This window comes from Amblyomma mixtum, chromosome 3, assembly GCF_055824585.1.
Source record: "Amblyomma mixtum isolate Tamu chromosome 3, ASM5582458v1, whole genome shotgun sequence".
Taxonomy (NCBI): Eukaryota; Metazoa; Arthropoda; class Arachnida; order Ixodida; family Ixodidae; genus Amblyomma; species Amblyomma mixtum.
The window spans coordinates 179,211,800-179,236,477 of NC_143014.1; the positions used below are offsets into that span (position 1 = coordinate 179,211,800).

Genomic DNA, 24,678 nt, shown 5'->3' on the forward strand with positions numbered 1-24,678 from the left:
TCATGGCGTACTAGTCAAAGGAAGCCAAGCCAATTCGTAGGCGAAAAACCATATCGCCATCGCATTGGTGTAGCTTTGGGCCGAAATAACGTCAGCCTGGCCAACCATTGGGGAAATCATAAAGCCGGTGGCTAAGCTGCGGAACACAGTACACCGCGGATCGGTGCAGCAGTATTTGTAGCGTTGACACGTCGTGTCGGGCTCCAAGCGACGGAGGTGACAAGTGTGATAGCGACGCATTCACGGCACGCCCACTAGCACAGCATTATGGATGACATGCTATTCCAGTTGCGATTCAGCTGCAAGCAGCTTGAACGACTCTCCAAGAAGGCCGAGAAAGACGAGCGGCTACAGAAAGCCAAGATCAAAAAAGCCCTTCAGCAGGGCAACGTTGAAGGTGCGCGCATCTATGCCGAGAATGCCATCCGGAAGAAGAACGAAAGCCTCAACTACTTGCGTATGGCTTCCAAGGTGGACGCTGTCAGCTCCAAGATCAAAAGTGCCATGGCTATGAAGCAGGTAATGAGCAAAAAAATAGTGGCCGCCTTTTCACCCGCGAAGTTGGCAAAATTTTCTGGTGGTCTGATGTAACGAAGGGAGAACACATGTCCTCTTTCCTCGGCTGCAACTGACCACCTTCAATCGGAATTACGTTTTCCTACACTGGCTTTAAATTGGGCCGTAGCAAAGCAGTGTCGGCTGAAACTGTCTGCACGTGCAGCTTTTATTGGTATTAACGTTTTTAACGGCAGATTATTGAGTGTAATCCTATGCAAGCTAATTGTGATCATTACTGCTGCATCATCACTTACTTAACCCTCTTTTGGTGTGCTGCGAAGATAAAACCAAAAGGGTACTGAAACGGGCAGTGCAACACTATTCAATAAAGTTGCGGTATGCCTGGGATGTGCAAGACGAAACTTCATTTGGAAGTTTTTTTTTGTTTTGTTATATTAAATATGGGCAGTTGTAGCATTAATTGCTAGTAGACCCTCTACATTTGCACGCAACCATTCTGTTCTCATTTCTTATGAAAAGCTCATGTTATTTTGTTTGTTGTCAGCAGCTTACAATTAATTTAAGGTTTTGGGTTCAGTTCAAAGAGCTTCAGTCTTTCTTTGTTATAGTATTTGCAAAAGATGCTCAGATGCATTCTTCTTATTTAAATAAACATTGCAGTTTCTATTATGGTCTTGGCTAGTGATATCAAACTCATTGTGAAGAGGCGTACTACACAGAGGCTTTTGTTGTGCAAGAAAAAAGCAGGACAGCTTTAATTCCAAAGATATGTGGTTTCTAGATCAGATACCATTTTGCCTTAGTAATAGTATAAGTTGCATGTTACCTGCTTTTTTCTGTTGTGTTAGGTTCCGCCTATATCAGGATTGTGAAGGACGCTTGGAATGAATGCAATATGAGCAATGTAACCTAACAATGTCTGAATGGCATAGTTTGTTTATGAGGCACATATCCAAGGGAGAGCCCAGGCCTCCACTTCCCGAAATCAAGCTTACTTGACACCACCACCTCCAAAACAAAGCAAGAAATCACTTTGGGCCCCTTCTGAAAAAAAATCTTGGCTATGTGCCTGATGTTTAGTGAAATTCTGCAAACCATGCTCGTTTTATGGCATTACAAGTAAAAATTTAGAGGGTTGTGCAGTAGTTCAACAACACTGCTGCCCCTGAGAATGGATGAAAGTTGGTTAAAACTCGTGTATACCTATGATTGAGAAGTTGTAGATATCCAGCACTTATGACAAATCTTGTACTACTCAGGGAGGCAGATATTAACCCTTTCAGGCACTTTGTACACAATTGTGTAAGTGGCAAACTTGCAACTTTTTCTGAGAAACTAGAGCACTTAACAGTGATTTCATTATTTTGGTTAAATTGAGCACCCTTCTTCTTGCAAATAAGTTGCTTTTTGTACCATGTAGCGAATGCAGTAAATAATATTTTACATAAGAGTGAGCTAGGTAGCACTTTGTCCACCGTTTTTCTGCAGACAGATTTTGCCGCGAGTGAAAACATAGATGGTTTTTGACCAATTTCGAGCGTAATGTGAATCTTTGAAACACAAAGCGATTCCACGATCCCTAGGGTGTTTACCTGACACACGAGAACATTTCGATGTTATTATTTCTAACAAATCTGACACTTTGTATGGAATTCTCCACATCGTTGTAAAAATTTACCTGCTGGTCTTTCACATTCGAAAACTAACAAATTTCCTTTCTTGAGGCCTGATACTACTTAGGTGAAAAAATAATTGATTTCAGTCAAAACAAAAAATGGCGCTTGAAAGGGTTAAGGCAGGGGTGCCACGTTTTCGCAGCCACTGGCCATTTTTCACACTCTTCGATTGATCGCTGTAGGCGTTCCCGGTTATGAAAGAAAAAGTTTTACCTCAGTAGAAAGATAAATGTATTTACATTTCAATAGTACGTGCATTTTTTTCTTACTCAGACCAACAGTTATTACTATTCATAACGCTTATCATTGGAACGTAAATACATTTACCTATCTAATGAGCAAAAACTTGTTTTTCTATGATGAGCGGAAGGACTACAGCGATTGCGCAAACATGGTGCAAAATGGCCAGTGGCTGCGAAAGCATGGAACCCCCCCGTCTTAAGGCTTCTTCTGGCTAAACTGAAAGCTTGATCATGATTTTACTTCACACAGTAGACATTTGGCTGTGGGTTTTGTTTTAATGGCATGTTTGAGTGGCACTTGCTAGCTTTTTCTTGCTCTTTCTGATGTGTCGCCTGCAGTGATGCTTGAGCAAAAAAGTGGGACTTTTAAGTCAGAGAAATATTTGTGCCACTTGTCGCTACAGGCTAAAAACTGGCACCGAGAAGGTCTGCACCTTTTACCCTCTTAGCAGCAAACACCACCACCATCATTTCTGTTAACATATTCTGTTCTTTCACCTACAGGGCTGTGCCTTGATTTATTTTGCAGAAAAATAAAAAGGTAGCCTCCGCCGCTCTGATGGTGTTAAATGAGAACTACCACCAAATGACTTCTCTCAGTGAAACTTGAATGCAAACAAGCCAATGTTGTCGGTTACAATTGCAGAACTGGCTTATTTGAAACGTCAGCTGTGCAGTGAAAATCTATGCCTCCTCTGCAGAAGTCTTCCCAATTAGGGCATGTAAAGTAGAAACATTTTTACTCTAAATTACATTCTACATGATTTGTGGTGCTATTTACTAACATGTGAAATATTAAGACTTGTTCTTTCAACAAGTTTTATGTAATTTTGCTGATTCCTTTTGAGTTTCTGTTGCCTTCTTGGTTGTATTATTTCCTCCCACTCCCCTCTACACTACTTCACACTTAAGGGTGTGTAAAATTAATGTATTCATACATTTCGCATGTAAAATTTTGTAAATGTTGCCCATTCTTCAAAATTGCAACATATCTTCACATATCTATAAAATTTTGTTATTGCGTGAGAAATATGTTGGTAATCACAGTGATAGAGGCTGGATACAAAACTTCTATGTGTGTAAATATAGTGCTCGATGGGAAGCTGATTAATGTAAAAATTCTTGACAGCTGCTTAGTTCCAGCTGAAACGTGTTATGTATTGATTTCCTGGTCACCTTTCTGTATTTATATCATAAGCTTCCTCCACAGCATCACAAGTTCTGAATAGTGCCACTGATGCATAACCTCCATTGCACTAGGAATGATGTGAGAAGAGCGAAATTCATTGAAGCATTTAAAGCATTTAACTGTTTCGTTACCGTGGGAAAAATGGCTGTTTTTGATAGGTCTGAGACAAAATTTTTTCCTGCAAAATATATGAGATGTAAAAAAGTGAAATTGACATGAAAATTATAGCAATAGAATGCACTTTATGAAGACTTTTATTTCATTACAAATACTTGTGTGAATATTGCAAAAAAAATCTGCAAATGCACAAAAAAAGTTTAAAATTAAGAAACAAATTTTATTGACAAGACAATATATATATATTGGAGTAAGAATATTAAATACATTCTGGAACATACAAAATGTTTGCAGTTTGTTAACTAGCAGCCAAAAGCTTGAATTTATCTCAGAACTTTTCAAGCTAGAAATTTTTTTCTGAAACTACGTGAACAAAGGCCATTTTCAAATTGTCCTTGTTATAAATTTTTCACACTGAGCAAAGAATTTTCAAAGTAAATGTAATGTATCAGAATATAGCTTGATAAGTTTACTTTTTGACATTGTCAGTTTTAGCTAAAAATGTTTTTAAAGCCGAAAAAAAAAATTGCAGAAACACAAAGTTCTGGTTTCAGTTTCATCAGCCGAACGATGGCTATGGAATGCTGTTGGCCTTCAGTTCATATGAGACATGAAAAGAACTGCAATATAAGTGCTGATACATAGTTTTAATTCACTGCAACACTTAAACCAGCCTGCTTCAAGAACTGGAATGACAACAAACAAGGTATCAGCAGTTACATTGCCATTTTTTTCGTGCCTCATGTGACCTAAAGATGAACAGCGTATCACAGCCATTGTTCTGTTGATGAAACCAAAATATTGCCAAGAAGAAATAAAATTATAAATTATTTAGCGGTCTTAGGTGAATATCACAGGATGATCCATGTAGTATATTAATGTCTAACACACCATTTGAAATTAGAAAACATGCAAGCAAAAATTTGGTGTCTGTAGTCCGTAGAGGGCAATTTTTATCTCTGATAACCATGATAATTTGTATAAAGATGATTAATCTGATGTCATTTGCACAGTGCATTTGTGCAGTCAACCATGGCTGCGCAGGAACATGGCAGTCAAATGCACAGGTGGTTGCTTCACAGATTTTTTTTAATGCTTGCAGTTGAGAACATTGTCATGAGCTATGGGGCAACAAAATCATCGAGAAGCAATTGGAGCATCCCATGGGGATAGAGACTGTGTGAGTGGGGAAGCATTGTCATGTTGCTGGAAGTCCCAAGCCAGAGGCTTTGTAGGGTATTCTCCAAGTGAATGCGATGTCAGATGTTGGCCTCGCAGGTGTTGTCCTGCAGTGCTGGCAAGGCAGCAGAGCATTCAAGTGCAGGTACCTTGGTGTGTTTAGGGAGCCCAGTGATGGTTCGTTGAGTAGATATATGATGTCGGTCAGAGAGAATGTATATTTGGGACCACCATTTAAGACCTTTCCCATGGCAACAGCCATAGCTAGGGTGTGACAAGCATGTCTTGCTCCTCTGGACTTGTAATAAGGGAGTAATTACTCATTGGCATCCACCCAAGCGCAGCCATACGGCCACAAAGGAAAGCTATACAGCTTTCTCAGAAACTTCGCAGTTAAAGAAAAATTCGTCCTGGTCCGGGGTTCGAACCCGGGACCACCGCTTCACCGGAGCAGTCGCTCTACCAACTGAGCTAACCGGGATGGCAAGCTTATGGTAGAAAGACGATGTGCTTGTTAGAAAGATGATGTACTGTGTGTAACATGGTTGGCCATGCCTGTTGTAATTTGTGCACCCACTTTTTGGGGCTGTTAAAGCTGGTGATAGGTGAACCGAGTACTCTGATCTGTCCGTTCTGGGATTGCGTGGTGTGTGGCCCAATATGGAGCAAGATGCACATATCGGGATCGGTCCAATGCTTACCTTCTTATAAGTTCTATTTTCTGAGAGAAGTCTCAGGCCTATTTCGGTAAGGTGGTCGTCAGACTGAGGAGAGCTGCCTGTAATTTGACCTGCATGCTTTCTTTATCAGTGTAGTCTGCCGCTTCAGTCCAGATGCTGACGTCGTCAGCATAGATCGCAAATCAAGCCACCATATCACATTGGTGGTTCCCTGCAACTCTACACAAGGCCAGATTAACAGCATGGGCCCCAAGATGGAACCCTGGGGAACTCCCATATCCAAGTAATAGGTGCTTGAGGTTCATCCAGGCTAGCTAGGATAGCGTTTAGCGAGCTCTTCAAGGATAGCATCATGGCAAATGTTATCGAACGTTTTGTGCATATCAACGGCCAGCAAGTAGTCGGGTAGGGCTGTGCATGCTGTGTGACTAATGACGCGCTGCATGAGCCAGAGACAGTCGTGAGTGCCTAGGTTAGGGTGAAAGCCCTTAAGAGCTGGAAGATAAACTGTTTCGAGATATGAAATGCGTGTATGAACATGCGCTCGTTAAGTTTACAAATAGTTGATATCATATTTTATTTATTTACTATTTTAGTTCAGTATGTTTTCAGTACCTGGTGAGGTTATTACCAGAGTTGACACTCTTGTAAAAATCAAAGTAAAATGTTAACTATGCAACAAACTGCTGCAATTGCATAATAAAGAACACACAGACATTCAGAAATATACTTGGAGGCATGGGCTAAGTTGGCTCATTAATTGTTTTTAATACTTAATGAATTTTGCTAAGCGAGAGGTAAAAGTTGTGAGCTTTGATGGCCACTCAGCTGATGTCAAGTTTGTTGACGTAGCTGCCTGTGTAGTACATGTGCATAGCTTAAGATTTTAATGCACAGAGAAGCGAGTCAAATAGTAGTGTGTGCATATCCACATAGCTTGTTAGTAGTAAGCTGACTATCAAGAATTGTAACTTGAAGAAGACTGAAAATTTGTTAGAATTATGCAGAGTTTGAGTTAAGGGGACTCTCTCTGATACACATGGTATTGATGGGGTCAAAGCTTCAGTTCAAACAGGAAGTTCAAATAAGTGTGGCTGAATTAATGCAAGTCCACTGTTTTTTTCTGTTTGACTTGATGTGCAGCACACTTATCTTTAATTTCCTGTTTTCAATATAAAAAAGTGCAGATTATTTGTAAGCCATAAATGCTGCCTGGCAAAAGAGCAAATTAGCCTAACCTACTTTTGTTACTTCAAACTTGGTGGGTTCTCAAATGTGTCTCAGTCAAATAGGTATATTTGTTATATCTTCGTCTTGCACATTGTATTCCGCACATATTGTTAGTACTTTGCTTGACTGATAGATTTTAGATCAGCTTTAAACTTTAAGTAACTCGTAAGTGTTCTTGTGCACACAACTTTTCAAAATTTTTCTTAACGCTTCTAGCATTGTTTTCATAAAGTCGGTGATGCCAGCTACATTTGAAATTTCTGCTGGACAGGATGGCAGGGCCATTTCTTATCTAAAAAAAAAGAATTACTTTTCCAAACCAAGAAATAGAGATGGATGTCACAAAGTTCTATGGTACGCCTAGGAAGTGTTGTCTGGTGTTGTCACTTCTTTCTCTGACGCAGTGGAATGTTTTGCAATTGGACACTGCATCTGAGTTTTTGTTGTGGAAGCAATTCCATATGATAAGGAAAATTATTAATTGGCCATTAATGTATTTGATAGAAGAATATGGCTGCAAATCCACAAGCGTGGAAGTGTGTGACACATGAATTCCTGAAGTTTTTAAAGCCATTCATGTTAATTTTGTGAAATAGGGGGTTCTAAATATATACCCATAAATGACTGTAGAACATAATGTGCGTCTTAAAGGGTTAAAGATATCAAGAATTTTCTAGTGTATCATGCATTTACATGCACTGTACTGCAAATTTAAGTAAGTGTCTGGGCTTCAATATTTTGTGACATGCATATAATAGATGCTTGCTGGGCACTTTTTGATTACACTTATGCTAGTAAGCATTACTTGTTTACTAGTTTTCATGATTCATTCATTCATTTCCTTGCTCGCGTGTTTGTTTATGCATGCACGCACACTTTATAGTACACAACAACTTCTCTTGGCAATGCTGCCAAAGTACACTACAGCCAAAGCTATAGAGCCAGAACATGCCCTCTCCTCCTATGCGGTGGAATGTAGTCCCCAGCTACTGTTAATAGTTTCTCCTTGAAAGACCACAGTGCTACATTAGTAATACTTGTTATTCTAGGCATATTTCTAATGGAACTGCTCACTTTAAATGTTAAGAGAATCGTGCTAAAAACAGTTTCTTTGATTAGAATGAATTGTCTAGGCACGTCTGGTGACAAGAAGCTTCCATAGACTATAGATGGTACCAGCTACACCAGTGATGGAGCAAAGCAACCACGTAGCAAGCAACATGCCTGGTGGTCGTCCTGTGGCCGGACAATAGGCTGAGTGACATAGTTGCAGACATGCCCTTGTAGCTTTTTCTTCATTGCCAAAAAAAAAAAAAGTTGTCGCCGAGTATCGAGTGAGATATTATGTGCAGTATGTAGTTACAGGTGTGAACAGAAGTAATGATTACATGTTACAGAAAAATATTATCGCTAACTGTGATACACAGTGCTCAATATTCCAAACTTGTGACTGTGCAGGTCACAAAAAATATGAGCGGCGTGGTGAAGGCACTGGACAAGGCCATCAATTCAATGGACTTGCAGAAGGTGTCAGCTGTCATGGAGAAGTTTGAGCAGCAGTTTGAAGACCTGGATGTGCGGAGTTCGGTGTTGGAAGATGCCATGGGTACAGCCACAACCACAACTGCACCTACAGCTCAGGTGGACCAGCTAATCCAACAGGTTGCTGAAGAGAGTGGCCTTGAGATGATTGACCAGCTCAACCAGGCAGGCCTTGCACCAGCTGATACCATTGCTGCTTCCACAGGCCGCTCGCAGGCCGTTGAGGATGCACTCACCAAGCGCCTTGCTGCTCTCCGTGAATAATAACCATCATTGCTGTTGCTGAAGTGGTCACCTTGGTCACTTTCAGTAGGCCAAAAAGAAATATTCATATTGTGCCACTTTTCTGGATCATATGCGATGTTTACTGCTACAGGTGCAATGTACTGTATCTGGTATGAGCATTGGTGGCACTCAGGGGAAGTACCCACTGCAGCTGAGCTTCATGCATGTAAAGGCAAATGTGCATAGTAGCACATTCATAGTTTCTGTTGTGTCCAACCTGCTTGTTAATTTGCTGGGTTTCCATCTTTCAGTGTCAAGCATACACTGCAAAGGCACTTCCTCTGCATTCTTTACTAGGCAGCCAACCCCCTTTTTCTATGCATGATTTTCAAGACTCTTTGGATGTACTAAAGTGAGAAGTTGCTAATGTTAGAAAGGTGACATTTTGAGTTTTTTCAAGCAGCCTCTTGTGGCTGTAAGTAAGTGAATGGTGCAGTTAGGTCTCTTTGATGTGGCTTGATGTGGCTCAAGTTCCTTCCATTTTATTTACAACACTTAGTGCATGCAGTCTATATTCATGACTGTTACTTGTTTCTGTGCAAAGCTAGGGTCAGCTGCTCAGCTAAGGCAGGGAGTACATTTTAAGCTTGCACAGGGTAGCTATAAAGTGGGAGATGCAACTCACAGTCATGAATCAGGCAGAAATAATCAGTCTCGTGGGCTCAGACACAGTAGACAGCAGCACCAGCATATGTTACATGGTTTTGTTCAGTTTTCATTGTAATGATTTCTTGATTGCTTTTGGAACACTTAAGTCACCTCTGCCTCATGGCTTTGTGAAATAAAGTTGGGTTTGGAATAAGGACTTTCTGAGTAATCAAGTACTGCCTTATGAGTTCGAACTTTGGACTACCAAGATTCTTTTTTTGAGCAAGCTGGGCATAGTTATTTCAGCTATTGTATATCAAGAATGCTCCTCAGGTGTATTTTTCCCAGTGTCATATTTTCATGTACAGTCATGCATCGTTAATGTGGACATTTTGGTTACTCAGCAAAGCTGACCACAAAGTGAGTCATCTGTAATAATGAACTGTGTACAAAAAAAAATTATTCAGCAGAAGTGCTATGTGATTGCAGTCTGCTTTGATGCATAGTGGTGTGAAGTGGAAATTAGACAAAGTCTTTGGAGCTGTGAGTGCTTTATCTTGGTTGCCATTTTTCTAAAAAAAAAAAATGCAGTGCAGTTTGAAGCACCTAGCAGTTCATGAAACATGTCATGGTGTCTGATGGTATGATGACGTGTCTCCTACCATGACTGTTCACATTCCTCGAACTTCTAGTACATATCCAGACCCATTCAGCTGACAGCTGATGAATGTGACATTCAGCATAGCAAAAGTTGAAGGGAAAACTTTCTTCACAGCCATTCATGCAGTATGGCTAATGGAAAACTGCATTGACCAGGCACCTTGCCACTGTAGAGCATGAAACCCTAAAACAAAAAAAGGCTTTCACTAAAGCATTTCCACTTCTTCACTGCTCTAAGCTGTTGTCCTGCACTCAAAGCACAGACAGGAAGGGAAATGTGGGGTTGGGGCAGTCGCAGTTTTGTTCTCATCGCTGTTCATATTAGCACAGCAAAAATACATGTGCCCAAATGCACTTTTCAGCAGTGAGTTTCCATATTAACAAGTGATAATACATTGGAAAAGTTTGTTCTCCAGAAAAATTGTCCATAACTTGAGGTGCCTATATTAACGAGGCATGGCTGTATTTTGAAAAGTAAGTGTGTGTACGATTGAAGTTCCAGAGATTCTGTCCATAATGCTTAATTTTCTTGTTACCTGCTGAGCAGGTCTGCAAAAGACCGATGAAGAGAAAAATTGATAACTTTGCAAAAGTGATACATAAAGTGGTAGCACCAGTTAGAAACATTTAGAAGCATGAGCTTCTAAATGACATATGGCCTGTCTTCACAAAATAAGCTCTGGCTCAGTGATAAATTGTCCCCTAGCAGCAACATCACATGGCAGGGCCAGCTGAGGTGTCTATCTTTGAGCTTGCTTCCTAGCTGCATGCGGCATACACTTGCTTGAAAGCTTTCTTTTTTTCTAGTCCTCTTTTCTATACCTCACTTTGAAGCCAGAGATAGCGGAAGGTGAATTTTTTCAGCTGGGCAGATTTTTTTCCGTACTGTTATTTAGCGGTTTGCAAAATGATAGTGATGACTAAAACATGGTGTGTCCATAGTGTTCTGCTTGCGCATGGATCTAGGGCCATAATGTGTTCTAGTCATTAACATCATTTTACACAATTATATGAGCACTCTCACCTATTCTCATGAAATGTGTTCCTTTAATCAATTTAACCTTTGCCTTTTTTGTTGTTTCATGAAAAGATATATCAGTAAACAAGAAATCGGAGCTAGTTGACAGTGATAAAGTCCTCTTGAAACAATGTAGCTGGCAAATTGTTCAGCTGCATTTGACAGCCACAAGCTGGTTGCTCTCAGAACTAGAAGTCTGAAGAATCATAACTTAAGGGTAAGGTTGTTTTTTTTTTTTTCTTTCTGCTGCATGCCTTGTAGTTGAGATATGCATCAATTGCATATAATCCCTGAAAAGAATGGTGTGTAATGTTTCGCCAGTGCTCAATGGGTGAGGAAGCTCTGGCATTTATTTTGAACGTAGGTTTCGGTTCAGTGTAGAGGCTTGAAAGCGTGATATGTGTTTGAAAGTAAATGGAGCATTAATACCATGCAAATGCCTTTGTGTGTGATATGGCAAATTATATTATGAAAGTCTTTCATGGCGTGTTTATTATAGTGTTTATTACTAAAATGGAACATGATATATTTTCTTCCTGCAGTTCATATGCATGCTTAGAAGGAAATAACTTTTGCACATCTCTTACTGCACACCAATGAAAGTGCAAGTTTTGATGAATATGCTGCAACATTATGTAATATCAGTGCCTCAGTAGTACCTGTTAACTGGCATTGCAAGTCTGTTTTCTTCTTTCTCTGTCTAGGTCTGTCTGTAATATTAAGACTGGAAACTTGTGCAAATTATATTCTCATAAAGAGGCTATGGCAACGTTTCTGTCCACATATGGGTTTATTTGAGCAAGGTCTTCATTGCACAGTCACATGTGGCAGCAACTTTGTACAGTAGGTAAATCAACATAGATCACTTCAGCAGTTAGCGCAAACGTGCATGCGAGTATGAGTGAAGTGGCATAAACAATTTGAAGCATATGCCAGGCTTGTTGATGAACAGTTACCCGAATCAAGGTTATACCATCAAGTGCTGATACCATGGAACAGTTGTTGAGCCCGAGTGAAATGCAACATGGTCAGTATTTGTGCTTAGTTTTAATAGTATGACAACATTTGTCGTGTTTTGTTGCATGCAGGTTTGAAGTGCCTGTCCAACTTGTTTTCATCAGAGCTTTCAATGATGTTTGTAGTGTACAAAGTGTAATTAAAAAATTATTTCTAACAGAGGTTACAAGTTTTCATAGTTTCATCATGTCAAGACATGGCCACTGAAATAGTGAACAGGTTGCCCATCCCTTGGCTCTTGTTTCATTGCTAAAAGTGGCAATTGGCAGCTGCTGTTCTCTCGGGTTTTTCTCGATAGGCGTTGAACTGTAGCCGGGCTACTTTTTAGTTATAATCTGTTGACAGTTGCTGGCATAGTGCATAGCACTTTTCTTGTCAATTAGAAGCAGAAATGTGTTCACTAAAAAATTTTTAATTGACCATCTAGACTAGCATTGTTGCAAAAAAAAAACAAAAAAACAATGCACTTCTTAGATTTGCTCTCTGACTTGTGTTGGTGCCGTACTTTTTACTGTTGGCATATGCTAAATGGACGGCCTTGCTGCTTATTGGGCAGTTTTTGCACAATTATCAGAAATTATTTCAGCGGGGCCATCTGCACTCATAAAAATATGCCTGTTGGTCAACCTGTTCAAGCAATCAGTGAAGGAAAGTGGTTACAGCCAGTTCTGCCCATTCACTTTCTCACATAGCTTTGATTTTTGGCTCTTATATTTATGTGATGGGATAACTGCATAAAAATTGTTTCAAGCATCCCACAAAGTTCCCTCTTTTTCACTATTCCAAACATTTTTCCTTACCAACATCATACATTGATTAATGTAGCATGAATGGTTGTTGACATAATAAATTTTGCCACCGGTTTCAATGGAAAAAAAAAAAAACACTTCTAGTAGTTGTAGTAGCACAGGATGTACCTGCCAAGTGGCATCAGAAGTCTTCAAATACAAGTAAAACAATGAAAGCACTAAAATACTGACATAATAAGAGCCACAGCACAAACCAGTTGGAGACTTACAGAAGCACGGGCTGTACTGACATAACAAGTGGCATCACGAACACTAATGCAGTATAAAAGAGGATAACGGAGTGGATTCCAAGAGAAGGCAAGCGTAGCAGGGGGCGGCAGAAAGTTAGATGGGCAGATGAGATAAGTTTGCGGGGACGCTGTGGGTGCAGCTGACAAAGGATTAATTAGAGAGACATGGGAGAGGCTTTTGCCCTGTAGTGGGCGTAGTCAGGCTGATGATGATGATCATCATCAGGAGCTCTACCTCATTAACGCTGCATCCAGTTAGCTTGTCTTAGCAGTGCCAGAACTGTCACCGGCTAGTTAACAGCATCTTCTACAATCCAGTTTTGCGCTGTAATTGTAGTTTCACTTGCAGTGCTGTGTAAATCACAGTTGTAGCCAATTGCAGTGGTATTTTTAAACAACAATAAATGCTCTGATAAGGCCATGGTATACACACTCAACATAATCTTGCCTACCAAGCTATAGACTAGGTGAGATTAGAAAGAAGAGGCTTTCAACCTGAATTTGGCAAATGCACTCGATGCACAAACGTCATGAACAGATGCCAAATGAACGTTTCGACGTAGAGTGGAACCGTGCGGTGGTCCAGGGACCCAAGGAGTCTAAACACACTTGCCTTAATAAAGTTTTTCTCTCTTTCTCGATGCACAGGCCAGTTTGCCACTTATGCTCAGCATCGCTCAAGCTGGCTACTTAAGCATGGTGTGCAGTTCACAAAGGACTATATTAAACTAATACCATGCTCAAGTAGCTTCGTAAACAAGCCTGAACTGTGAGAAGCTACGCTCAGCTTGAACATAAATGGCACAGAAAAGCATCATAGCGCATGATACTCTCCCATGGTGGGCAAACCTAGCTTACAGACCAAGCATTAACCAACTCGCGTAACTCTTATAATTAGCACCATCGTTCAGTTGCAGTAATTGCGTATTTCATAATGTGGCCACCTCATATTTCATTCTTGACTGCTGTGCCTTATGAGACAAAAGTAAAGTGATACATGCACGGCTAACTGGCAACACACATTGGTGCTCGAGTCAGTCAGTAAGTCAAGGATGTAGTCACATAAGAAAGTCCTTGTGTTTTCTTATCACATCCTCAGCAAAGAGAAATTGCCTATTATTACATTCAGCTACATGGATGCGCTCTATGGGTAAGTAAGGCAAATGCAATTGCCTTCTCAGTATGGCTAGGCATATTTTTTTTTATTGAAAGTGCTTGCTGAATTGTGCTTTTTCTCAAAGCAAAAAAACAGCATGCAATTGACTACCTTTAATTTGGCTTTGGTTGGTGTGACTTTTCCTTTGATTTGGCCATGCTCAGAAGTTTTGACTTCTGCCCATGCTTTTTTATGGTGGTAAAAGGTCTGATTCAAACTGAAGAAAATCACCAACATTTCATTTATATTCTAAGTGCTGCCTGCCAGGCTAAATGCACCGTTAGGGAAATTTTCTGTTCACATTGGAGGGACTTTGCATCAGTGAGTACAGTTCATTTGAGTTGGACGTTTAGGCTCATTAGCATCCACCGGAGTGCAGTTATACGGCTACTAAGGAAAGCTATGCAGCTTTCTCAAACTTCACGGTTGAAAAGTTCATCTTGGTCCAGGGATAAAATCCAGGAACACTGCCTGTATGAGGCAGATGTTTGGTAAACTCAACTATCCAGGATGAGGCCGAATTGACCAACAACTTAAGTGGGAATGGTGCTAGTCCAACATGTTCCAAGCAGGGTATGCTCCAAGCATGCCACTTGGCACATGCATGGACAAGAGTAGTTCCTTGGTGAAAACATCCAGAAGTCATGACTGACTGTGGCTGAAGTGAAAACTGCACTTCACCTTGCAGAATGATTTTTTTTTTTTGTGCAGAAAGATGGTGCTTTCCAGGCTTTGCAGTGTGTATCGATACTTTGACATCATTTGGACAGGGGCCACTTCTGGCCATGAGTACAGGCTGCAATTGCAAGGTATTTGAAGTAAATTTCAAAGGGCAACTTCAAGGGTTTTTCAAACATTTTGAATTTATAGTTTCATCACATTCTAAAGTCCCCTATCTCTGCCGCTACAAACTTTTGCCCAAAATGCCAAGTGGAATCATTTTGAAAACAGCAAACTAAAACTGAAACTCAGTCCGTGGCCAGGTACAATGTTTTGTGTGGCTCAGAGACAATGTCACAAACATTACGAGAAAAACACTCATATGCGTGTTGAATGGCTGAACTAGCAACTGAAAACCATGAGTCTTTTCATAAAATACCTGAGACAACCTAGTACAACCCTCAGTATTTTGTTAGTAAAGTGGGGAGTGGGTATTAATGTGCAGGGAACGTTAGTGACGTCAAAAATGCACTGCTGCCCTTAGAAATATCTGAACTGATGCCACGGAAACAGCAGGCTTTAAAACTGATTTCTCCCAGAATGAAATGCTGCATGGCTTCCAAACTTGTTGGAAGTAATCAGAAGTTAGATAAAAACCTACAGTGTAAGATTCCTTAGAATATGGTAACCTTGAAAAACCCCCGAGCTGCCCTTTAAATATGTTCCAGCCTTAGAATTTAATCTTGAATTTATACTTTGGATAATTAAAACTGATTTTGCATTTGTAAACATGCTTGTATTGAACTATAGCATATTTGGAGAACTCTTGCCTAAGTTTTTGCACTAAAATTTCCTGCAGTAACATAGCTAAATTGCTTTTGGGCCAGCTTTGCCCATTTTACCTCAATGTATTGTGTTAGACACTGGTACATTGTGATTAGTAAGGTCATGTTATGAAACAATTTGTGAATGTTGCAGTGTGGTCGACTGCTTGTGCCGGCAGCAAAGATGATTGGCCTTGTCTATGTGTTTTCACTTAAGGTGTCTGTGGCTAGCCAATTTCAGGTGTAAAGATGGAATTTTATGGTTTTAAGAAAGTCATGGACTGCAGTGCAAGCAGACATGAAAGCATGGTCTACCAGAGCATTGGTGCTGTTGAAAGCGGTAGCGCAGTATTTTTCGGTTTGTCGGTAAATTTGAGTGATAGTATGAAAGGTGTCTTGGGGAACAAGAACATGTTCATGAAAAAGAATTTCACTGAATTGCGCACAGTTCGAATTTAGAAGCTGTTAAATTGGTACCATATCCTGATGCAATTTTTTTTTTCTTAGTGGGTTTAGCATTTAAAACCAATATTACGAAGAGCTGCACACAATCTAACCTGCATGGTTAGGGTTAGGGTACATGCATCTTGTAAGCTACAACTAGCACGATCAACTTCACATAGCAGTTCAAATTAACTGAGGCAAGGGAATTAGTTGACTGAAGCACAATATGTTTCTATGTTCTTGAAGGGTGTGCTGCATATGACAGAGCTGTTGCAATATTCACTGTGGTAATGTTAAACCATACTAACTGCATATGACACCCAATTTTGGCAGTCAGTGAACACCTTGCTGGTACAATCTGTTCCTTTAAGGCTACCTGGTGAAAAAAAAAAAATGCAGTTAACGGCAAGAAATGTACTGCTTACATTTAATCCTATGCTCGCATATCTACGTACGGCATTGCTAATACCTTTACATTTTTAACAAGAGCTGATAACAACCTGAGTGCAAAGGATGTAACAATTGAGAGATCCCAGAACAATATGCTTACAAATGTACTCTGACATAACTAGCAAAAAGGAATATACAAGGGACATGCTCATGTGATCTGTATACTTCACTGTACATTCTCCCTGATAGGGGACAGGAACTGTGCATATTTTAGGTGGGCTAGACCCCTGGTGACTTTAATACAAACAGACAAGATCACATTTTTAGACCAACAGTAAAAAAGACTGCAGTTTCATTTAAATTTTGCATAATTAAACTGCCAACAGGTCATTTTAATACATCGATTGACTTCATGCTCCACTAAACATGAAGACGAGGGTCATAGTGGCGTTGTGCATTTCTGTGATGCATTTATAGTAGATGAACCAATGAATAAGAAGAGGAACCTCGAGTTTCAGTATAGCATTGTGTCCAAAAGACAGAATTGAATGCTTTACTCAAAGTGAAAGCTGCATAGTATCATGAAAATTATTTGGCCACAGCAGTTGCCTGTTTGCAGGCCCAGTAGCAGTAGACTTTCAGTTACAGTTGTTCACTTGTTACTTAAAAATCATGCGTACTGATGAACATAACTTTTGTAGTAGAGATCATGCTGGACTCAGCACTGCTTACAGGGCAAGCTTACAGCATGAATAAAGCTACTCTATGCTTTGTCTCAAATGTTCATGCAGTGTATCCAAAGCTATGTTTCCCATCAACCAATTACAGAAGCAAATGTTCAAATTCAAAATAATTCTCTGCAGCACATCAAAATATGCAGAGTTTTGTTCACATAAATGCGAGACATATTAGGTGATCATTTTGTCTGAATGTGTACCTAGCTTAAGTGCTCTGCAATACTAGCGAGGCCGGAAGCTCAGAACTGCATTTTGCTGCTCACTTTTTGGTGTTTCGGCACACCCTGTAGCATCTTTAATACTGCATGAAGCTGATGGGACAGAGTATAGCGCTTTTTGCATTCATGTGGCCACTTACAAGTGAGCTATTAAAATGGCTAAGAAAAATCTCTGGACAGCATTTTACCATGTGCTCTCAATTTGACCTGAGGACAAATTAACCTTCTAAGCGCATTGCTGCTGTCATACGCTGAATGTATATTTATGTAGGAAAGTCAAGAGCATTGCAACTGCTTGCATTGATGGGTTACAAATTTGAATAAGGCAGATACTGGGAACTGAGCCATGTGCACCATTTGATCTTTAACTTTCGCTAGACAAATTTTCACGACAACAAATAAGCCAGAGCAGCAAGGTGCTAGAGTTCTAACCACATTTTGCTGCCCTTAATGATGTGGGCACATATGTTTAACTTCACAAGCCACACATTATTGTAGTGCAAAAGCCAAGCACAGGAAAAAAAAAAGACTCGCTACAGCTGAGGTCTTGCAAGCAACATAGAACAAGACATATACAATTTTATGGCAGCTTGTATGCAAGTGGCTTGGCTACCTGTTTGTAATACAATAAAAGAAAAGCGAAATTTAGCCAGTTTAGGCTATAAAAAATTGGGTGTGGAAAGGAATGGGAATGCTTGAGAAAAATTAGCGTTTTGCACATGCATACATTTTTAAATGCTACAATAACTACACAAAGGAATATTGGTTCCGCCGCACAAGATATACAGGAGGGCTGATTCAGGCAGCCAGCTGTGCAATAACTGTGTGCTCTTTCTTGATGCAGCTTTTAACCATGCACATTAAAAATTTGTTCACAATATATTTTTCTTTCATCTTGCCTCACTTTGCTGCTCGCTAGCAATGTGGATATCATTGCAGTATATCCGTCATCACAGCCCACAAGTGCAGATACATTGGCAACCGTGATACTAAAGATGGGAATAGTGGGCAAAGTGACAAAATATGCAAGTGCCAGGGCACCTATGTGCTGTTTGGCTTTGCAACAGCCACTTGATAGAAGAGGGGTGGATGGAACATCACTGCAAAGCACTTGTCACAGAGTCACCTTTTGCCGTGTTCACCTTTCTACACTCTGGACAATGGAGCTTGTATTTTTTTGCTTGTATTATCAAAACCAGTTGCTGATGTCATTCTGCTGGAGCGCCCTGCAACAGTGGCAATTGTATGGAGCATACTTAGTCCTCGCTGACGGAAAATCATTAATGTACATTTTTATCTGACACATCAGTGGTTTTTATACAGCTTGCAAGTAAAAACCTGTCCTGCTACAGTTCAGTTACTGTGAGACAGAATACATTCCAAGACTTGCATCTTCGATGTATATAATTGGGCAGTTCTAGAATGAACTGGTAACTGCATGGCTAAGCAGGCTGGCTGGTTCAGTTGCTCGATACAACAAATTAATGCACCACATCTACTGATCAAAATGCACTCATAGTGCTATACACTGGCTTTGTGTTCCAGTTATAGAATGCTGTGCATTTTGCAATGAAATTATTCAGAAAACTTGTCACTGTCAGCCTAATTACAGCTCTCCTTCTTCCCTTCTAAGTACTGCATCCTGATTCTTAAAGATGGGCACTGCTAGTAGAAAGGGCACTGCTAGTAGCCCTTCTCTGAAAGTGATGATAAAAATTACTTGTACACATATGCCACAACGGGCAGCGTACTCCACAAAGTAACTGGGTACCATTGCGAACTTCCACCCTTTCTACTGCAGTGCGTGTTCCATGACTCTGGAAAAAAGCCTGCAGTGCACCATGCCCATTAGTTTCAGAAGTGCCCAAGTGGACTGCAGTTTTTTCAAAAACATGGAAAGTGTACTTAACAGTGAAAAAGAGACCCAAGGAATATCAGAAGGGAAGGTCAGCACAAGTGTAGTTAAGTATAGGCCATATTAATCCAGACCTCATCATCAGGAAAAAATTCAGTTTAATATTGTTTGGATTCCCAAAACACAGTTCATTCCCACTGATTTGACCCGGGCTGAGTATGTATCACATGCAGCTTAGAATGTGGCACAGTTTTATCCCATTGTCATTTTTTTTTTACTGCCGCATCATGATAGCCAATCAAAAACATCCTCCATTGCAAGAACCAGTGTAGGAGCCACACACAGAAATGAAGGATTTTTCATTTTGCTGGCATTTTTTGATAGCCATATATGCTCATGTTAGAAGTCTTTGTAATAAATGTTCAGCTATCACACTCATACTGTCCTTCCTACCTCGGTCGATTCTGCACTGATATGTAATTACTTGCAGTGCACCAACCATGTTTTCCAAACATACCACCCACAAAGCTTTCAGCAGTTGATGCAACAATTTGGGTTATAACTGAAACAAGTGAGGAAAATCTTTTGTGGTAGCTGGTGCGAGTGCAAAGCCATCATTCACTTTTGTGAAAGCTAGCCAAATGCTCTTTGCACTGAAAGCTGTTCAGCTTCTTCACGGACGGAACACTGGGCCGGAGTGAATGCATGCATGGCCTCTGGTAGCATTCCCAAGCTTGTTTACATGAACACAACAGGAGCAGGTGGAGTCAGCATGGCGCTAACCAAGGTGTGCAGGACCACTTCATACCGATCACCTATGGTCGAATGTCGGTGCAGTCAGGAGTTTGCTAAGGCTCACGTTCCTGCCAAGCAAACGAGGTGTGATTCCCTGAAGCAGTTCATGAGCTGTCCCGGAGCAGTATACTTAAATACCGGGTGTTTCAGCGAACACTAAAAAATTGCTAAAATAGGGTGGTCGATATAGAATGAAAATCTTTTCAGGAAAAGACTGTCAGCAGCAGCAGCCGTTGGTAATATTGAAAACAATGTTTATTATCTAGATAATCAACTAAGTTAATTTATTAATTAGTACAGTCTGGTGACTAGGGCCAATCGCAAGTTCTTAGTGAAAGCAGAGACAGAACAAGGCGCCACTGTGGAAGGCTCCGCATTAATTTCGACCACCTGGGGTTCTTTAACGCACGTTGACACCGCACAGCATATACAGGCGTCTTTCGTTTCAGCTCCATCTAAATGCTGCCTCTCCGGCCAGGACTATATCCCGCGTCCTCGGGCCAGCAGCTGAATGCTGAGCTACCACGGTCGGTAAAAGTTGATTTGTGAAATTTAATGAATTAGGTATGCCTAATTAATGACGTCTGCTGCGGCTTAACAGTTGGTTCCTGAAAAGACGTTTTTACCATATTTAAAAATTTTTAGAAGTGTTTGCTGAAACACTCGGCATATATATGGGTATGCCTTCACGATTTCTTTAAAAGAACGATGAAAATGGCGAAGTGACAATTCCGGTGCAAGCTTTGTTGTTACTGACGTTTCTGCAGCCTTCCCTTGGCTTTATTGCACGCCCGGCCGTCATCAGTCCGAGCTTGCGTTAGCGTAAGCATGTTCTATGAATAGCAAGCGCTTCGGTGTGCCACCACGGATGAAGCGTGCGAGTTGCGAAAGCATCAACAGCAGCGGCGCTCTGTGGGGAGCGTGCGAGTCACACCTCGGACTCCTTGCGGTGTATCCTGACCGCCGGCTGGCGGTCGGCGCCGTCGGACTCGTCGTCCTCGGTGCGCTCTTGCGCGCACGGCGAGGCCCCGTGCTTGGCGCCCCTCCGGCGGCGCCTCTTGGGCTTGGCGAGCACCAGCATGGCGTCCGCCTTGGGGCCCTTCCAGCCTGCGCAGTCGGCGCGCCACTTGATGCCGCTGTGATTTTTGGGGTCCGGTCCGTTGCGCAGAGAGGGATCGGGCCCGCGCCGGTTCTGCGGGTTGGGGCCCTTGCACAGCACCGGCCGCTTGCTGCGGGCGCCCATGGCAGAACACGTTAGGTATATACGCCCCGTTTTTGTTGGAAGAGGACACTGGGCGCGCAGCCAGTTTTTCTTTCTTTCATGCTTCGCATAGCTAGGGCCTATGGAGACAGTACGTGGAAGCGCAGCTAATACAGTTTAACCTGTGCCAACGCACATGACGGTGGCACTTGCTGTCTTATGAACATCACTGCCGTGTGAGGATATTACAGCAGGAGAACATTTTCAAAGAGCTGCGTGCTTGCAAAACGATGGAGTTGTGCTGCGGCACGCTCACTACGGTGATTGCTGATGGCAGGCGCTTTTAGGCGTAGCTGCGTGCGTTTCTCAGCCCCACGTTTTCGTTTTGGCGTGCTTTTAAAGGGACACTGAGGAGAGCACTATTAATATTTTTTTTATAGTAAAATCCGATAGTTCGGCATGTCATGGCTTTGTTGCCACTTGGCCGGCAGCGAAAGATGCATTTATTTCTAAGAAATTTGGATTCGAAGTTGAAAAAGTTTTTCCCGCCGCTCTGATTCAAACTTGGGATTCGTCTATGACGACAGAGGACTAAGAGACGTGACACATGACGTGTACATGACGTAACGCAGACTCCGTGATTTCTGGCTACCAGCAGTGCGGCCTAGCAGCAGCCGAAAAGAAAGCTACCGCCGGCCGCACGTTGAAGGCATCTATCGGCTATTGCGGCCGTCGCTACAGTCGCTTCGATTACGTTTGCACTGGCGTTTTGCCAGCGTTACGATGGATCTCGTTCTCGAAGTCGTCAACGAAGTTCTCGCAAATAGACACCTTTAGCATACCGTGTACCTTGTTACCGCTAGCGGAATACCGGGAGCCCGCCTACCGCCGGAAAACAGGCGCTGATTTGTCCCGATGCTTCAGGAGCGCGCGTAGCAGTCGGGCACGTGGCGCCATCTGGCGACGTCAAGGAGATTTGAGCATGCATTGGCTGCGCCTCAGTGATGCATGGTTTCTCGGTTCCTGGTGTTGCTAGAACCATTCGTTCTAGCAACACTGTTTTGTTCTATGATCTCATCACGCTTGTACTTGCGAGTTTGGCCTGTGGCGGCGATACCTGTATTTTGGTTCTTGCTCTTTTCTACGTTACAAGAGCTTTGTTGTCAGTATGAGTGGCGTTTTTGCAATCAGGAGCTGGTATTCTGTCGATACAAGCCAACTTCAATTTCTCCTCAGTGTCCCTTTAAGGCCAGAATTCCTTGCGATGCAGCGCTGATAAAAATTGCATTTTCTAAAATCTGAAAATCGATATGGCTATAACGGCGACTTGTTTTGCCTGGATTCCTGGAGCCTGATACGACTGCAGCGCCACTGACTCGCACGTGCGGTGGCAGTTCCGCGCATCACAGCGGAGTTTGAAAACTAACCTGGTTCTAGTAACATTGCCCGTGGCGGCTTGCCGTTCTGCCATCGGCGGAGTGATACGTAGTGATAGGCGAAAGCAAAGATTTCCCCCTCTTTTTCATTTCTATGGGCCTAATTTGCTGCTATGTAGTCTCTGACTATATCTATTTATCCACAGAACTCTAAAAAAAAACTAAATAAAAGCGAAAGCAAAGCCACCACGTGACTGCCTGAAAGACACTCCATGCGTTGGTCGACTCCTCCCACCGTCTGCGGGGAATTAAAAAAAAAAAAAGGCGGGAAGCGGACGCCAATCCGATTTAAAATAGAGAAATAGGCCGCACAAGGCGATAATTCGAAGCTTCTAAGAAAGCTCGGAACGTGTAGATCGAGTTCCCACGGCAAAAAGACGAGTTCAGATTCCTCTTCAATGCACCTTTAATGTCTAGTCTGCGGGATATGGGTGTTTTTCAGTACTCCTGCCCGATATCTAATGTAATTTTCATCGCTACGGGAAGATTGAAATCTTTAAATCTAGATTTAAATGATCATTAAGTCTCTAACTGTAAAAGCAGAAACTGGCAGGATTTGATGCTTTAAAAAGGGGTCACGTGTAGGGGAACAATAAGTCATGAGGTCGTGCGGAAAACAAATGTCATTCGAGTGCCACCCTGTATCGGCCCAAAAAGGGCTAACAGTATGAATAAATAAATAAATAAATAAATAAATAAATAAATAAATAAATAAATAAATAAATAAATAAATAAATAAATAAAGTCACACCAGCAATGCATCTTACAGCTCTTTTTGGAAGGTGTAACTTGTGGACAGATTTGTAACACTCGTAGTGCCCCTTTGGACAGATTTGTAACGCCTGTAGTGCCCTTTAACGCTACTGAAATTTTATAAGAGATAGAGAACTAAGGGTTATAAAGCAAGTGCTTAATCTTATCAGGAATAATACCGCGTAGGCGCGACATAATACTTACAGCTGAAGATATTTTTTGATCTAACATAAACAAAATGATCAATTCTAAGTCAAGTGCTTTGAAAATATGACACTAAGGATTTTGACAGTATCTACTATTTCTATAAGGTCATGGCTTACAAATACATTGGTCGGCCTAGATATTACCTTTAGTTTTGGAAAGTATAAAACTAATTTTATCGTTCTAGAATTATATTCACACAATTTGCGTTCGCCCAAGTATTCAAGCTTCTAGTTTCCTGGTTACTTTGTCTTCGATGTCAGCTTCTAATTTCCCGAATATGAACACTGAAGTGTCATCAGCGTAGGATACAACTTTACTGTCAGCTACACAGTGCAAAATATAATTTAAATAAATTAAAGACAAAAACGGCCTCAAAATGCTTATTTGGAGGACTCCTGCGCTCCGGTTTTGTATTGAAGATGGATTTTTTTTAATCTACGTATTGTATTCTGTGTAAGAGACAGGATTTCACGTAGTCGTGAACTTCGGACATTGTAGTTTTTCAGTTTACGTAGCAGAATACTGTGGTTTATTACACTAAATGCTTTCGTAAAATCCTATTATCTCCTTATTTTGAAAATTGACCATGATTATTTCTTTTTGAGTCGGTAGTGCTGCTTCTATGGATGAATTCTTTCGGAAACCGCGCTGAAAATCAAAAAGCAGGCTATCTTTGGTAAAAACTGATAGTACCCTACCGTGCAATAACTTCTCTATACCTTTTGAGAATACCAGTAATACAGAGATTGGGCGGTATTATTAATTTGATTCTCGATGGCATTTATTAATCAAATATGTAGGGGAACGAAGGTGTATTACCATATGCGGGGTGCCGCACTGTGGAAATAGGTTTATTGACAGCTCGCGTGACTTGGCATGACGATTTTTGATTGACAAGTTCGCGCAGACGAACACGCTGGCGAGTCATGAGCCTATGAGGGCTCTCGCTGTGGCCTTCAATGCTCCCCGTCCAAATCTGAACTTGTGCGAATTTGTGGTGTCTTTGCAGCAGACATTTGAT

General features: G+C 41.3%; 2 protein-coding genes across 4 annotated transcripts in view; one reads left to right on the plus strand and one right to left on the minus strand.

The window, feature by feature from the left end:
• Positions 1–27: 27 nt before the first annotated feature.
• On the plus strand, positions 28–12,103 carry LOC149352861 (charged multivesicular body protein 1a-like). Its single transcript, XM_089582072.1, has 2 exons — positions 28–519; positions 8,291–12,103. Exons 1-2 carry the CDS (start codon positions 268–270, stop codon positions 8,636–8,638), a joined length of 600 nt encoding a protein of 199 aa, XP_089438198.1. The 5' UTR covers positions 28–267; the 3' UTR covers positions 8,639–12,103.
• Positions 11,693–24,678, minus strand: part of LOC149352862 (uncharacterized) — a 17,885-nt gene continuing 4,899 nt past the window's right edge. The window contains exons 3-4 of one of the 3 annotated variants that reach the window (XM_089582075.1): positions 20,995–21,167; positions 11,693–18,636 (exon numbers count right to left, since the gene is read on the minus strand). In XM_089582075.1, coding sequence (XP_089438201.1) covers positions 18,557–18,636; positions 20,995–21,167 — 253 coding nt within the window. In that variant the 3' untranslated portion in view covers positions 11,693–18,556. Of the gene's footprint in view, positions 21,290–24,678 lie in introns of all 3 variants that reach the window. The other 2 variants (XM_089582073.1, XM_089582074.1) reach the window with 2 other exon arrangements.

Excerpts from the sequence above, each read along its gene's own strand:
- LOC149352861 (XM_089582072.1), top strand. The coding sequence starts at position 268 with ATGGATGACATGCTATTCCAGTTGCGATTCAGCTGCAAGCAGCTTGAA. Across the intron at positions 520-8,290 it reads GTGCCATGGCTATGAAGCAG|GTCACAAAAAATATGAGCGG; the intron begins GTAATGAGCAAA and ends GTGACTGTGCAG.